The following is a 13,586-nucleotide window of genomic DNA, read 5'->3' as shown; positions in this document are numbered from 1 at the left end:
TGTTATTGACTTATGTGCTAATCAGACATATTTGGTCGCGGCATGACCGCCAGCTAATCGATGCTAACATGCTATATAGGCTAGCTGTATGTACATTTGTAGCTATATTTGCATCCAGCCTTTCCCTCCACCCACATTTAATGCCAAACAAACACATACCAATCGACGGATTCAAGTTGCACCACTGTCAAAAGATGCGAAAGTCCCTCGTTTGTTCTGCACATTTTACCGACGATAGCGATGCTACGACAGAGATGTGTGGATATCCTGCGACCCTCAAAGCAGATGCATTTCCAACGATAAAGTAAACGAAATCACAAAGGTGAGTTTTGTTGATGTTATTGACTTATGTGCTAATCAGACATATTTGGTCGCGGCATGACCGCCAGCTAATCGATGCTAACATGCTATATAGGCTAGCTGTATGTACATTTGTAGCTATATTTGCATCCAGCCTTTCCCTCCACCCACATTTAATGCCAAACAAACACATACCAATCGACGGATTCAAGTTGCACCACTGTCAAAAGATGCGAAAGTCCCTCGTTTGTTCTGCACATTTTACCGACGATAGCGATGCTACGACAGAGATGTGTGGATATCCTGCGACCCTCAAAGCAGATGCATTTCTAACGATAAAGTAAACGAAATCACAAAGGTGAGTTTTGTTGATGTTATTGACTTATGTGCTAATCAGACATATTTGGTCGCGGCATGACCGCCAGCTAATCGATGCTAACATGCTATATAGGCTAGCTGTATGTACATTTGTAGCTATATTTGCATCCAGCCTTTCCCTCCACCCACATTTAATGCCAAACAAACACATACCAATCGACGGATTCAAGTTGCACCAGTGTCAAAAGATGCTAAAGTCCCTCGTTTGTTCTGCACATTTTACCGACGATAGCGATCCTACGACAGAGATGTGTGGATATCCTGCGACACTCAAAGCAGATGCATTTCCAACGATAAAGTCAACGAAATCACAAAGGTGAGTTTTGTTGATGTTATTGACTTATGTGCTAATCAGACATATTTGCGCACGGCATGACTGCCAGCTAATTGATGCTAACATGCTATATAGGCTAGCTGTATGTACATTTGTAGCTATATTTGCATCCAGCCTTTCCCTCCACCCACATTTAATGCCAAACAAACACATACCAATCGACGGATTCAAGTTGCACCACTGTCAAAAGATGCGAAAGTCCCTCGTTTGTTCTGCACATTTTACCGACGATAGCGATGCTACGACAGAGATGTGTGGATATCCTGCGACACTCAAAGCAGATGCATTTCCAACGATAAAGTCAACGAAATCACAAAGGTGAGTTTTGTTGATGTTATTGACTTATGTGCTAATCAGACATATTTGCGCACGGCATGACTGCCAGCTAATCGATGCTAACATGCTATTTAGGCTAGCTGGATTTACAGATAGCGAAAATCAGGCACTTTAAAGCCTTTTTTCGGGACATTCTAAAATGGGTACAATTTTGAAAAAAACGTCGAAAAACCAAATAAGCCACTGAGAACTGATTTTTATTGTTTTTAACCCTTCTGAAATCGTGATAATGTTCCCCTTTAATCAGGACAGAAACAAAGAAAATTCCCGGTTTTCCCGAAAATTCCCAAATACCATTTCTCAATAAAAAATGTTACAACTTCAACATTTCTCGACCGATTTGAAAAATTCCAACACCAAGCATCGCAACTCATTCAGAACATTCAAGTCTTTTACCTTTTCCAAAAAATTCCCGCTTTTCCCAAAATTCCCATTGTAATGAATGGGACATTTTTCAAATTTCGACTATTTCCCACATTTTTTCAACCTTTTCAAACCATTCCACCTGCAACTCATCCAACTAAGACTTTCCCAAGTTCCAAACCAAATTCCGTTTTTTCCTGGAAATTCAAACTCTTCAACACTCAAAGCATTCCAACATTCAAACTATTCTTACATTCATACTACATTCTTTCAGCATTTCACTTCCACTTCATTTAGTTTTCTTACTAAAATATGGACTTTACATGGTTTCTTACGGGGAAATTTGCCTCACCGTACAAACGCTTCTGTTAGAATAATTGTATCCAAGTCATCACAAAACGTTGTCTTTCCATGAGTTCCCTGCGACAAAAGCTGTCTTTGAATAATCTACAGAAAGATTTTGTCTTGACCCAAGAACTACAGAAGCGGCGACAAACCAGCCCCTGAGCGTGCGGGGAGACTGTACAAGATGCCAGTCCAGACGTCTCTCCTCAATTGAGCCAAATTTGATTCTGTCTCTGTTTAATTCCTTGCTTCTGGTCTTGTTTAATAGATGTCATCAGTGTTTGTATTGCGCAAGCGTCACTGTGTTGGCGTCACCTGTCACTGATGACTCCAGCGTTGGCCAGCAGTTCAAAGATCCTCAGCAGCTGCAGTCGGAGAAGATCCCTCCGCTCCCTGCGCTTCTTGTTCTGGCGGCCAAGCAGACATTTCAAACACGATCATGACTCGTCTCAACAACGCCCTCTTGAAGTACAAACCCCGTTTCCATATGAGTTGGGAAATTGTGTTTGATGTAAATATAAACAGAATACAATGATTTTCAAATCCTTTTCAAGCCATATTCAGTTGAATATGCTACAAAGACAACATATTTGATGTTCAAACTCATAAACATTTTTTTTTTTACAAATAATCATTAAATTTAGAATTTGATGCCAGCAACACGTGACAAAGAAGTTGGGAAAGGTGGCAATAAATACTGACAAAGATGAGGAATGCTCATCAAACACTTATTTGGAACAGGCTAATTGGGAACAGGTGGGTGCCATGATTGGGTATAAAAACAGCTTCACAACTGTGTGAGGAAATAGTCAAACAGTTTAAGAACAACCTTTCTCAAAGTGCAATTGCAAGAAATTTAAGGATTTCAACATCTACGCTCCATAATATCATCAAAAGGTTCAGAGAATCTGGAGAAATCACTCCACGTAAGCGGCATGGCCGGAAACCAACATTTACGATCCCTATCAAAAACCGACATCAATCTCTAAAGGATATCACCACATGGGCTCAGGAACACTTCAGAAAACCACTGTCACTAAATACATTTTGTCGCTACATCTGTAAGTACAAGTTAAAGCTCTACTATGCAAAGTGAAAGCCATTTATCAACAACATCCAGAAACGCCGCCGGCTTCTCTGGGCTCGAGATCATCTAAGATGGACTGATGCAAAGTGGAAAAGTGTTCTGTGGTCTGACGAGTCCACATTTCAAATTGTTTTTGGAAATATTCGACATCGTGTCATCCGGACCAAACGGGAAGCGAACCATCCAGACTGTTATCGACGCAAAGTGTAAAAGCCAGCATGTGTGATGGTATGGGGGTGCATTAGTGCCCAAGGCATGGGTAACTTACACATCTGTGAAGGCACCATTAATGCTGAAAGGTACATACAGCTTTTGGAACAACATATGTTGTCATCTAAGCGCAGTCTTTTTCATGGACGCCCCTGCTTATTTCAGCAAGACAATGCCAAGCCACATTCAGTTCGTGTTAGAACAACGTGGCTTCGTAGAAAAAGAGTGCGGGTACTTTCCTGGCCCGCCTGCAGTCCAGACATGTCTCCCATGGAAAATGTGTGGCGCATTATGAAGCGTAAAATACAACAGCGGACTGTTGAAGGACTGAAGCTCTACATAAAACAAGAATGGGAAAGAATTCCACTTTCAAAGCTTCAACAATTAGTTTCCTCAGTTCCCAAACGTTTATTGAGTGTTGTTAAAAGAAAAGGTGATGTAACACAGTGGTGAACATGCCCTTTCCCAACTACTTTGGCACGTGTTGCAGCCATGAAGTTCTAAGTTAATGATTATTTGCAAAAAAAAATAAAGTTTATGAGTTTGAACATCAAATATGTTGTCTTTGTAGCATATTCAACTGAATATGGCTTGAAAAGGATTTGCAAATCATTGTATTCTGTTTATATTTACATCTAACACAATTTCCCAACTCATATGGAAACGGGGTTTGTACTTCTGATTCCGATATAAGCTACCAACTTCAACACAGAGGCAACTCGCTTTTTCCCACTCTCATGCTACTTTAAGGGAAGCTACGGGAACACACTAGAACAGGGGTAGGGAACCTATGGTTCTAGAGCCAGATGTGGCTCTTTTGATGACTGCATCTGGCTCTCGGATAAATCTGAGCTGACATTGCTTAACATGATAAGTCATGAATAATTCCACTTGTAATAAGTGTTCAAAATAATGTTCAAAACCTAAAACATCCTCATGCATTTTTAGTCCATCCATCCGTTTACTACCGCACCTCTTCAAGAAGTTGCGTTAAGAAGTAATTTATTTATTATTGGTTAGTGTGGGGCTTGTCCTCCTGGGGGGTTCTTCAGACCACCAAACACCGACATGAGAGCCCGTTTCAGGGTTACACTATTGTTTTATTTCTCAATAAATCTCTCAGTTGCTTTCCAGCAATTGTATTTTTCTCTTTCGTTATCACTCGCGCTCTGGCTCCAGCCCCAGCCCCGTCTCTCCTCCTGGCTGCTGCTTATAACAGAGCGATAACAAGGCCCAGGTGGGCCATCTACGCAGCTCTCGCTGATTTCAAGGCCGGTCCTGGCAACACCCCAGTTCGCTGCAGGCCCGCGGGCCACGCCCCCTCCACAGTTAGCTTCATAATAACAATGTTATTACAAAGAATAAGAGACGTATCATAATCTGGAAATGTTGGTCTTACTTAAAAATGCACGCGTTTAGTTGTGTTCAGTGTTAAAAAAAATATTATACGGCTCTTACGGAAATACATTTTAAAATATTTGGCTTTTTGGCTCTCTCAGCCAAAAAGGTTCCCGACCCCTCTTCAGACCACCAAACACCGACATGAGAGCCCGTTTCAGGGTTACACTATTGTTTTATTTCTCAATAAATCTCTCAGTTGCTTTCCAGCAATTGTATTTTTCTCTTTCGTTATCGCTCGCGCTCTGGCTCCAGCCCCAGCCGTGTCTCTCCTCCTGGCTGCTGCTTATAACAGAGCGATAACAAGGCCCAGGTGGGCCTTCCACGCAGCTCTCGCTGATTTCGAGGCCGGTCCTGGCAACACCCCAGTTCGCTGCATGCCCGCGGGCCACGCCTCCTCCACATTTAGCTTCAGAATAACAATGTTATTACAAAGAATAAGAGACCTATCATACTCTAGAAATGTTGGTCTTACTTAAAAATGCACACGTTTAGTTGTGTTCAGTGTTAAAAAAAATATTACGGAAATACGTTTTAAAATATTTGGCTTTTTGGCTCTCTCAGCCAAAAAGGTTCCCGACCCCTGCACTATGATTTTTTTTTTTTTACCTCGGGTCGACGTTCCAGCGCCTCCTTCATGAGTGGATGGAGTTCCTCCATGAGCTCTCTGTAAAAAAACAAAAAACAAATCAGCGACGGCCTTTCGGAACCTGGTGATCCCGCCTACCTGAAGACCAGAGCGTTGGTGCACCCGAAGCCCAAGACCAAAGACTCGGTGATCTCCAGACTCTCTGCTCTCATGAGTGGAACCAGTTGCTTTAGCAGCCAGGCCACTGACGGCGTGCCGATCACCTGAATGATGACATAATTTCTTTACGTACTCTTCTGTACCGGACATTGTCTTCACGCACCTTGTTGTCGTAGGTGACGCTGCCGTCCGGCGTGGTGGCCATGATCTCGGGCGTGGACGCCCGCAGGTGCCCCGGCGACATGATGCTGGGCTTGGCCACGCCCAGACACAAGATCAGGTAGTTCCTCCACAGGGACATGGAGTTGTCGCTGGAGCTGGTCTTCTTGGCGTTCACCGGGCTGCTGCAGGAGGAGGCGGGCTTTAGTACGGGCCTAAGGTCCCGCCCACGTGGCGCGCACCTACTTGGGGTCCACCAGCGGCAGGAGCAGCTGCACCCGGGTGAAGGCGTAGGGCCAGGCGTATCCCAGGGCGACGGGGCAGTGTTTGGGCAGGTGCTCCTGCCTGAGGAAGATGTGCAGGCACAGCACCCAGGGGTCCTTCAGGCACTGGGCGAAGATCCACACGTGGCTGGGGCTCTTCACGTCGTAGGAGCTGCTCACCAGGCGCGCCGACCACTCCACCAGCCACTGGAGGTCCACGTGGTGGTTCATGGGTAAAGTGGACTGCCAGGGGGTCAAACAAATACATGAATAATGGTCCAAACGTTTTGTTCCCGGGCCAATACTGATACCGATTATTAGAAGTCAATGAGGACGATAAACAGTTTTTTTGTAAGGACCGGCCTCCAAGTCAGTGGCAGGTGAGTAGATTGCCCAGCTGGGACTTGTTATCTAATCGCCTGTCGCCCTTATTAGCAGCAGCCGGGACGAGATACGTTTTTGGGAGTTAATGAGGGAGAGAGGCACGCCGGACTGAAAAGTCCTCAAAATATATACTGAGGATTTCACCAACACCTTTGTTACGTGGTGTCAAACTCAAGGCCCAGGGGCCAGACATGGCCCCTGCTTTGTTATTTTATGTGGGCTGCTAAAGCCTATTATAAATATTATTGTGGAGAGGGCGTGGTCTGCGGACCTCTAAGGACCGGCCTCAAAGTCAGCGGCAGGTGAGTAGATTGCCCAGCTGGGACTTGTTATCTAATCGCCTGTCGCCCTTATTAGCAGCAGCTGGGACGAGATACGTTTTTGGGAGTTAATGAGAGAGAGAGAGAGAGAGAGAGAGAGAGAGAGACACGCCGGACTGAAAAGTCCTCAAAATATATACTGAGGATTTCATCAACACCTTTGTTACGTGGTGTCAAACTCAAGGCTCAGGGGCCAGACATGGCCCATGCTTTGTTATTTTATGTGGGCTGCAAAAGCCTATTATAAATATTATTGTGGAGAGGGCGTGGTCTGCGGACCTGTAAGGACCGGCCTCAAAGTCAGCGGCAGGTGAGTAGATTGCCCAGCTGGGACTTGTTATCTAATCGCCTGTCGCCCTTATTAGCAGCAGCCGGGACGAGATACGTTTTTGGGAGTTAATGTGAGAGAGAGAGAGAGAGAGAGAGAGAGAGAGAGAGAGAGAGAGATACGCCGGACTGAAAAGTCCTCAAAATATATACTGAGGATTTCATCAACACCTTTGTTACGTGGTGTCAAACTCAAGGCTCAGGGGCCAGACATGGCCCATGCTTTGTTATTTTATGTGGGCTGCAAAAGCCTATTATAAATATTATTGTGGAGAGGGCGTGGTCTGCGGACCTGTAAGGACCGGCCTCAAAGTCAGCGGCAGGTGAGTAGATTGCCCAGCTGGGACTTATCTAATCGCCTGTCGCCCTTATTAGCAGCAGCTGGGACGAGATACGTTTTTGGGAGTTAATGAGAGAGAGAGAGAGAGAGAGAGAGAGAGAGAGAGAGAGAGACACGCCGGACTGAAAAGTCCTCAAAATATATACTGAGGATTTCATCAACACCTTTGTTACGTGGTGTCAAACTCAAGGCTCAGGGGCCAGACATGGCCCATGCTTCGTTATTTTATGTGGGCTGCAAAAGCCTATTATAAATATTATTGTGGAGAGGGCGTGGTCTGCGGGCCAGCCGCAGAGCGGAGTGTGTAAGGACCGGCCTCAAAGTCAGCGGCAGGTGAGTAGATTGCCCAGCTGGAGCTTATCTAATCGCCTGTCGCCCTTATTAGCAGCAGCTGGGATGAGATACGTTTTTGGGAGTTAATGAGAGAGAGAGACACACACAGAGCGAGAAGGCAGGGACACGCCGGACTGAAAAGTCCTCAAAATATATACTGAGGATTTCATCAACATATTTGTTATGTGGTGTCAAACTCAAGGCCCGGGGGCCAGACATGACCCATGCCTCGTTATTTTATGTGGGCTGCAAAAGCCTATTATAAATATTATTGTGGAGGGGGCGTAGGCTGCGGGCCTGCCGCAGAGCGGGGTGTGTAAGGACCGGCCTCAAAGTCAGCAGCAGGTGAGTAGATTGCCCAGCTGGGACTTGTTATCTAATCGCCTGTCGCCCTTATTTGCAGCAGCTGGGACGAGATACGTTTTTGGGAGTTAATGAGAGAGACACGCACAGAGCGAGAAGGCAGGGACACGCCGGACTGAAAAGTCCTCAAAATATATACTGAGGATTTCACCAACGCCTTTGTTACCTGGTGTCAAACTCAAGGCCCAAGGGCCGGACATGGCCCCTGCCTCGTTATTTTATGTGGGCTACAAAAGCCTATTATAAATATTATTGTGGAGGGGGCGTGGTCTGCGGGCCTGCCGTCGAGCGGGGTGTGTAAGGACCGGCCTCCAGGTCAACGGCAGGTGAATAGATTGCCCAGCTGGGACTTGTTATCTAATCGCCTGTCGCCCTTATTAGCAGCAGCTGGGACGAGATACGTTGTTGGGAGTTAGAGAGAGAAAGACACGCACAGAGCGAGAAGGCTGAGACAAGCCGGACTGAAAAGTCCTCAAAATATATATTGAGGATTTTACCAACACCTTTGTTACGTGGTGTCAAACTCAAGGCCCAAGGGCCAGAAGGGGCTCATGCCTCGTCATTTAAAGTGGCCCGCAAAAGTTTATTATCTAATGATGTAAATATAATTGTGGAGGGGGGCGTGGTCTGCAGTCCTGCCGCGGAGTGGGATGCGTAAGGACCGGCCCCCCAGTCAGCGGCAGGTGAGTAGATTTCCCAGCTTTACCTGAAAAAAAACTGTGGTACGTTAAAAAAATCAGGCGACTAAGCTGCAAGCAAACTCTATCTTTACATCAATTTATTTTTACATTTAAGTTACCCATATTTTGTTATAAATAAATAAATTATATATATAAAATGTATATGTTAGATCAGGAAAAAACACAGAGGCTACTTCATCCCTACAAGCCTGTTTCGCAGGTTTCCCTGCTCTTCAGGGGATTTTATTGAAGTGTCTGTGGCTGTTACGCATTTATGGGGTATGTTACAACTACAGACACTTCAATAAAATCCCCTGAATAGGAGGGAAACCAGTGAAACTTACCCAATATATATATATATACTGTATATGTAACAACCACACACACAAATCAATTAAGTGTGTGTGGTTGTTACATATGTATAGGGTATGTATGCATGCAGGTTTCCCTGCTCTTCAGGGGATTTTATTGAAGTGTCTGTGGTTGTTACATATGTGTAGGGTATGTAACAACCTACACATATGTAACAACCACATATGTGTAGGGTATGTAACAACCACAGACACTTTGGTTGTTACATACCCTACACATATGTAACAACCACACACACTTCAATAAAATCCCCCTGAAGAGCAGGGAAACTTGCGAAACATACCCTATATATCTATTTATTGAACTGTGTGCGGTTGCAACATATATATATAGGGTATGTAACAACCCCGGAAACTTCAATAAAATCCCCTGAAGAGCAGGGAAACCTGCGAAACACACCCTACATATTTCATTGGTACTTCAACTTTATATGGAACAACCACACACTTTATTGATTTTTTTTAAGTGTCTGTGGTTGCTACATATATATATAGGGTATTTGGCGCAGGTTTCCCTGCTCTTCAGGGGATTTTATTGAAGTGTCTGTGACAGGCTTGTAGGGATGAAGTAGCCTCTGTATTTTTTCCTGGCCTAACGTATGTTGAGCACTGTATAACGGATAAACCACAGTAACCTATATATATGTATATGTACATATACATATATATATGCCTGCGATGAGGTGGCGATTTGTCCAGGGTGTACGCCGCCTTCCGCCCAATTGTAGCTGAGATAGGCACCAGCGCCCCCCAAGGAAATAAGTGGTAGAAAACGGATGGATGGGTGGACATAGTATATATATATATATATGTATTTAGGCACTAGGAATGAAGGACAAAAACTGGATTGCCCGGCAAAAAGTGGAAGTTTTGACCGTTAAGCGAAAAAGATGTAGGAGTGAGAGGAAGGCTGTTACTGATAAAAAAAAAAAAAGTGCCGATACGATATAGGTCAAAATGACAATAATCAGCCCTAGTCCAAATGTTGATATTTCCTCGTACCGAGTCAGATACGGCCACGTGAACGACGCTGTCCATCACTGCTGGACTCAGCTGGTCCATGACCTCGATCATGGGTTTGTCATCATCCTGGCAGGGGAGAAGAAGCACACATTCATAATCCTACGTATCAGTCCTTTAAAGGAGCCATCATTTCATGCCATTAATAAAATCATGTTCTATTCCAATACCTCTACAACTGATAACAGCCCCGAAATATTGTTATTGTTTTTATTTCAATGCCCCGCCCCTCCACCGTTTGACCAATTAGAAAGTCCGTGAGTGTGTCGCACCCAGGTTGCCAGTTACACACCGCCACATTGGTCCGGCTACTGCCACTGGTAAAGTTACTAAACATGGCAGACCTTCGTCCATCTAAAAGAAATCGTTACCATTCTCATGACAAAGCCAGGAACAAAACCAGGATTTGATGCCTTTGAAAGATGGAGACGATAGGTAAGTCAGGCATTTAAGTTTTCTTACTACTTGTAATAAATGGAAATGGACATTTGGTATGTAAACTATAATGTCCGATACAGTCTATGATCTTGTCTAACAAAGGTAGTACGTTCCTGCAACCAACGCTTAGTGTGATCCACACGACACCTCCGCTCCGCACAGACTAACCTCCGAGGACAAAGCTACAAACAACGGGAGACCGGGCTCTCCCTGACCACCTGAGGGCACCACAGACTGTGAATGCTTTTTAAAAAAGGCTTAAAACAAACTTTTTTTTAAAGATAAATGCGTGCTGGTTCTAGTTTTTATTTTTATTAACTTTTTATCACTGTAGCACTTTGAGGTTGTTTGCTCAATGGAAATTGTTTTTTGTTTTTTTTTTACAAATAAAAACTATTATTATTAGTGAATTACTGTGAATTATATTTATATAGCGCTTTTCTCTAGTGACTCAAAGCGCTTTACATAGTGAAACCCAATATCTAAGTTACATTTAAACCAGTGTGGGTGGCACTGGGAGCAGGTCTTGCCCAAGGACACAACGGCAGTGACTAGGATGACGGAAGCGGGGATCGAACCTGCAACCCTCAAGTTGCTGGCACGACCGCTCTACCAACCGAGCTATGCTAGTGTAATGCTTAGCATGCTAGCCCGGTCATGAGGATTTTGTTTTCCAGCATGATCTGGCACCTGCCCACAGTGCCAAAACCAGCACTAACTGGTGTACTGACCATGGCATTGCTGTCTTTGATTGACCTGACCTGAACCCCATAGAGAATGTGTGGGGTATTGTGAAGAAGAAGCTGAAAGACACCAGACCCAATAATGTAAATGAGCTAAAAGCCGCTCTTGAAGCATCCTGTGCATCCATAACACCTCAGCAATGCCACAGGCCTATTGCCTCCATGCCACGCCGATATGATGCAGTAATCCGTGCAAAATAATTCCCAACCAAGTACTGAGTGAAATAATTGACACTTTCAAATGTTTGATTTTGTTTTGATGTTATAAAACCTTTTTTTTTTTTACTTAGTCTGAGGAAAGATTCCATTTTTTTTGAGATAGGATTTTTGAGTTTTCTTAAGCTGTATGCCAGAATCAGCAATATTGAAATAATAAAAGGCTGGCAATATTTCCGTTGATGTGTAATGAATCCAGAATGTGTGACATTTTCATGTTTTCAGTTGCTTTACAGAAAATAAAGGACTTAATCGCAATATTAAAATTTTCTGAGACAGTCCTTTATATGCATCGAGTGTTCATTCAAGGCTAAGGGAAAATAAGGAGATATACCGTATTTTTCGGATTATAAATCGCTCCGGAGTATACGTCGTAGCTGCTGAAAATGCATAACAAAGAAGGAAAAAAACATCAATAAGTTGCCTAACCCATAAGTCGCATTTTTGGGGGAAATTTATTTGATAAAACCCAACACCAAGAATAGACATTTGAAAGTCAATTTAAAATAATTTAAGAATAGTGAACAACAGGCTGAATAAGTGTACGTTATATAAGGCATAAATAACCAACTTGTTTATAGACGTAATAAAAGTCTCTCTGTCTCGATGGAGATCTTCCTTAATTACCTCCTGCTTCGATTGAAAGTCCAGTTTAGAAAACGGTTTTCTTTTAGATATGTAATCCCCCATGTTAAAAGTGGAAGCGACAAGGAAAAAATAAACGATCGCTGCTTGTTGTCACTTCTTCTGCAGCCGAGTTGTCGCAAGAAGGATCACTAGCGCCCTCTACCACCAGGAGGCGGGAGTCATTTAATGACTCACATTTGACACACGCAGCTACGGTATATTAATAAAACATAGCTGCTTACTGTTCTTTTTCGCATATTCAATAGCTTGGACCTTAAATCTTACTGAATAACTCTAAATCTTCTTCCCTTTATGCGACTTCAAATGATTGAAATAAGCCTCCTCCATTTAGAAAATGATGACGTGACGAGTTTGACCCTGTGGAAATTCTAGGCAGGCGCATACTATTCAAGGAAATACGGTAATATTATTAGATATTTTGCGGTAATGTGTTAATAATTTCACACATAAGTCCCACACGCTATTATTAGACTGTACAAGTCATCTCTGGGGCGGGGGGTACTAGGATGATAGGGGATGCAAAACAATAACAATACGTTTTCATAACATGGTCACTACTGCCTACTTTGTCTTGGTATATTCTTATTTTACTGTTATTTTGTTCCCATTGTTGCTTTTTATTTTTTATTCTTATTGTAATATTTCTCTATTTTGTTTCCATTTAAACCCCCGTTATTTACTTTATTATAACTTTTTTTTTAAAATTGATCTCAACTCTGTACACTGCGGCTGGAATTGTAATTTTCCTGAAGGAACTCTCCTGAAGGAATCAATAAAGTACTATCTATCCATCTATCTATCTACTCCGGAGTATATGTCGCACCCACGGCCGAACTATGAAAAAAACGACGACTTATAGTCCGAAAAATCCGGTATACGGCCTGAAAATATCGAGATATTAACAAAAGGCTGTATCGCCCAGGCTGAAAATAGCCTCATTTCTGTGTAAAACTCATTTGTATACTCTAGCCTTTAAATAGACTCCCTTTTTAGACCAGTTGATCTGCCGTTTCTTTTCTTTTTCTCCTATATCCCACTCTCCCTTGTGGAGGGGGTCCGGTCCGATCCGGTGGCCATGTACTGCTCGCCTGTGTATCGGCTGGGGACATCTCTGCGCTGCTGATCAGCCTCCGCTTGAGATGGTTTCCTGCTGGCTCCGCTGTGAACGGGACTCTCGCTGCTGTGTCGGATCCGCTTTGGACTGGACTCTCGCGACTGTGTTGGATCCATTATGGATTGAACTTTCACAGTATCATGTTAGACCCGCTCGACATCCATTGCTTTCCTCCTCTCCAAGGTTCTCATAGTCATCATTGTCACCGACGTCCCACTGGGTGTGAGTTTTTCCTTGCCCTTATGTGGGCCTACCGAGGATGTCGTAGTGGTTTGTGCAGCCCTTTGAGACACTAGTGATTTAGGGCTATATAAGTAAACATTGATTGATTGATTGATTGATTTGTTATTGACAAAAACGCTGGTCTA

General features: G+C 43.6%; 1 protein-coding gene across 1 annotated transcript in view; it reads right to left on the bottom strand.

The window, feature by feature from the left end:
* Nucleotides 1-13,586, bottom strand: part of fryb (furry homolog b (Drosophila)) — a 166,921-nt gene that overhangs the window by 75,388 nt on the left and 77,947 nt on the right. The window contains exons 21-26 of the mRNA XM_061896785.1: nt 10,042-10,128; nt 5,905-6,164; nt 5,663-5,843; nt 5,479-5,603; nt 5,361-5,418; nt 2,372-2,463 (exon numbers count right to left, since the gene is read on the bottom strand). Coding sequence (XP_061752769.1) covers nt 2,372-2,463; nt 5,361-5,418; nt 5,479-5,603; nt 5,663-5,843; nt 5,905-6,164; nt 10,042-10,128 — 803 coding nt within the window. The remainder of the gene's footprint in view (nt 1-2,371; nt 2,464-5,360; nt 5,419-5,478; nt 5,604-5,662; nt 5,844-5,904; nt 6,165-10,041; nt 10,129-13,586) is intronic.

The sequence above is a fragment of the Nerophis ophidion genome, linkage group LG04 (genome assembly GCF_033978795.1).
Source record: "Nerophis ophidion isolate RoL-2023_Sa linkage group LG04, RoL_Noph_v1.0, whole genome shotgun sequence".
In the NCBI taxonomy this organism is placed as follows: Eukaryota; Metazoa; Chordata; class Actinopteri; order Syngnathiformes; family Syngnathidae; genus Nerophis; species Nerophis ophidion.
This window is presented reverse-complemented; position numbering and strand designations above follow the sequence as displayed.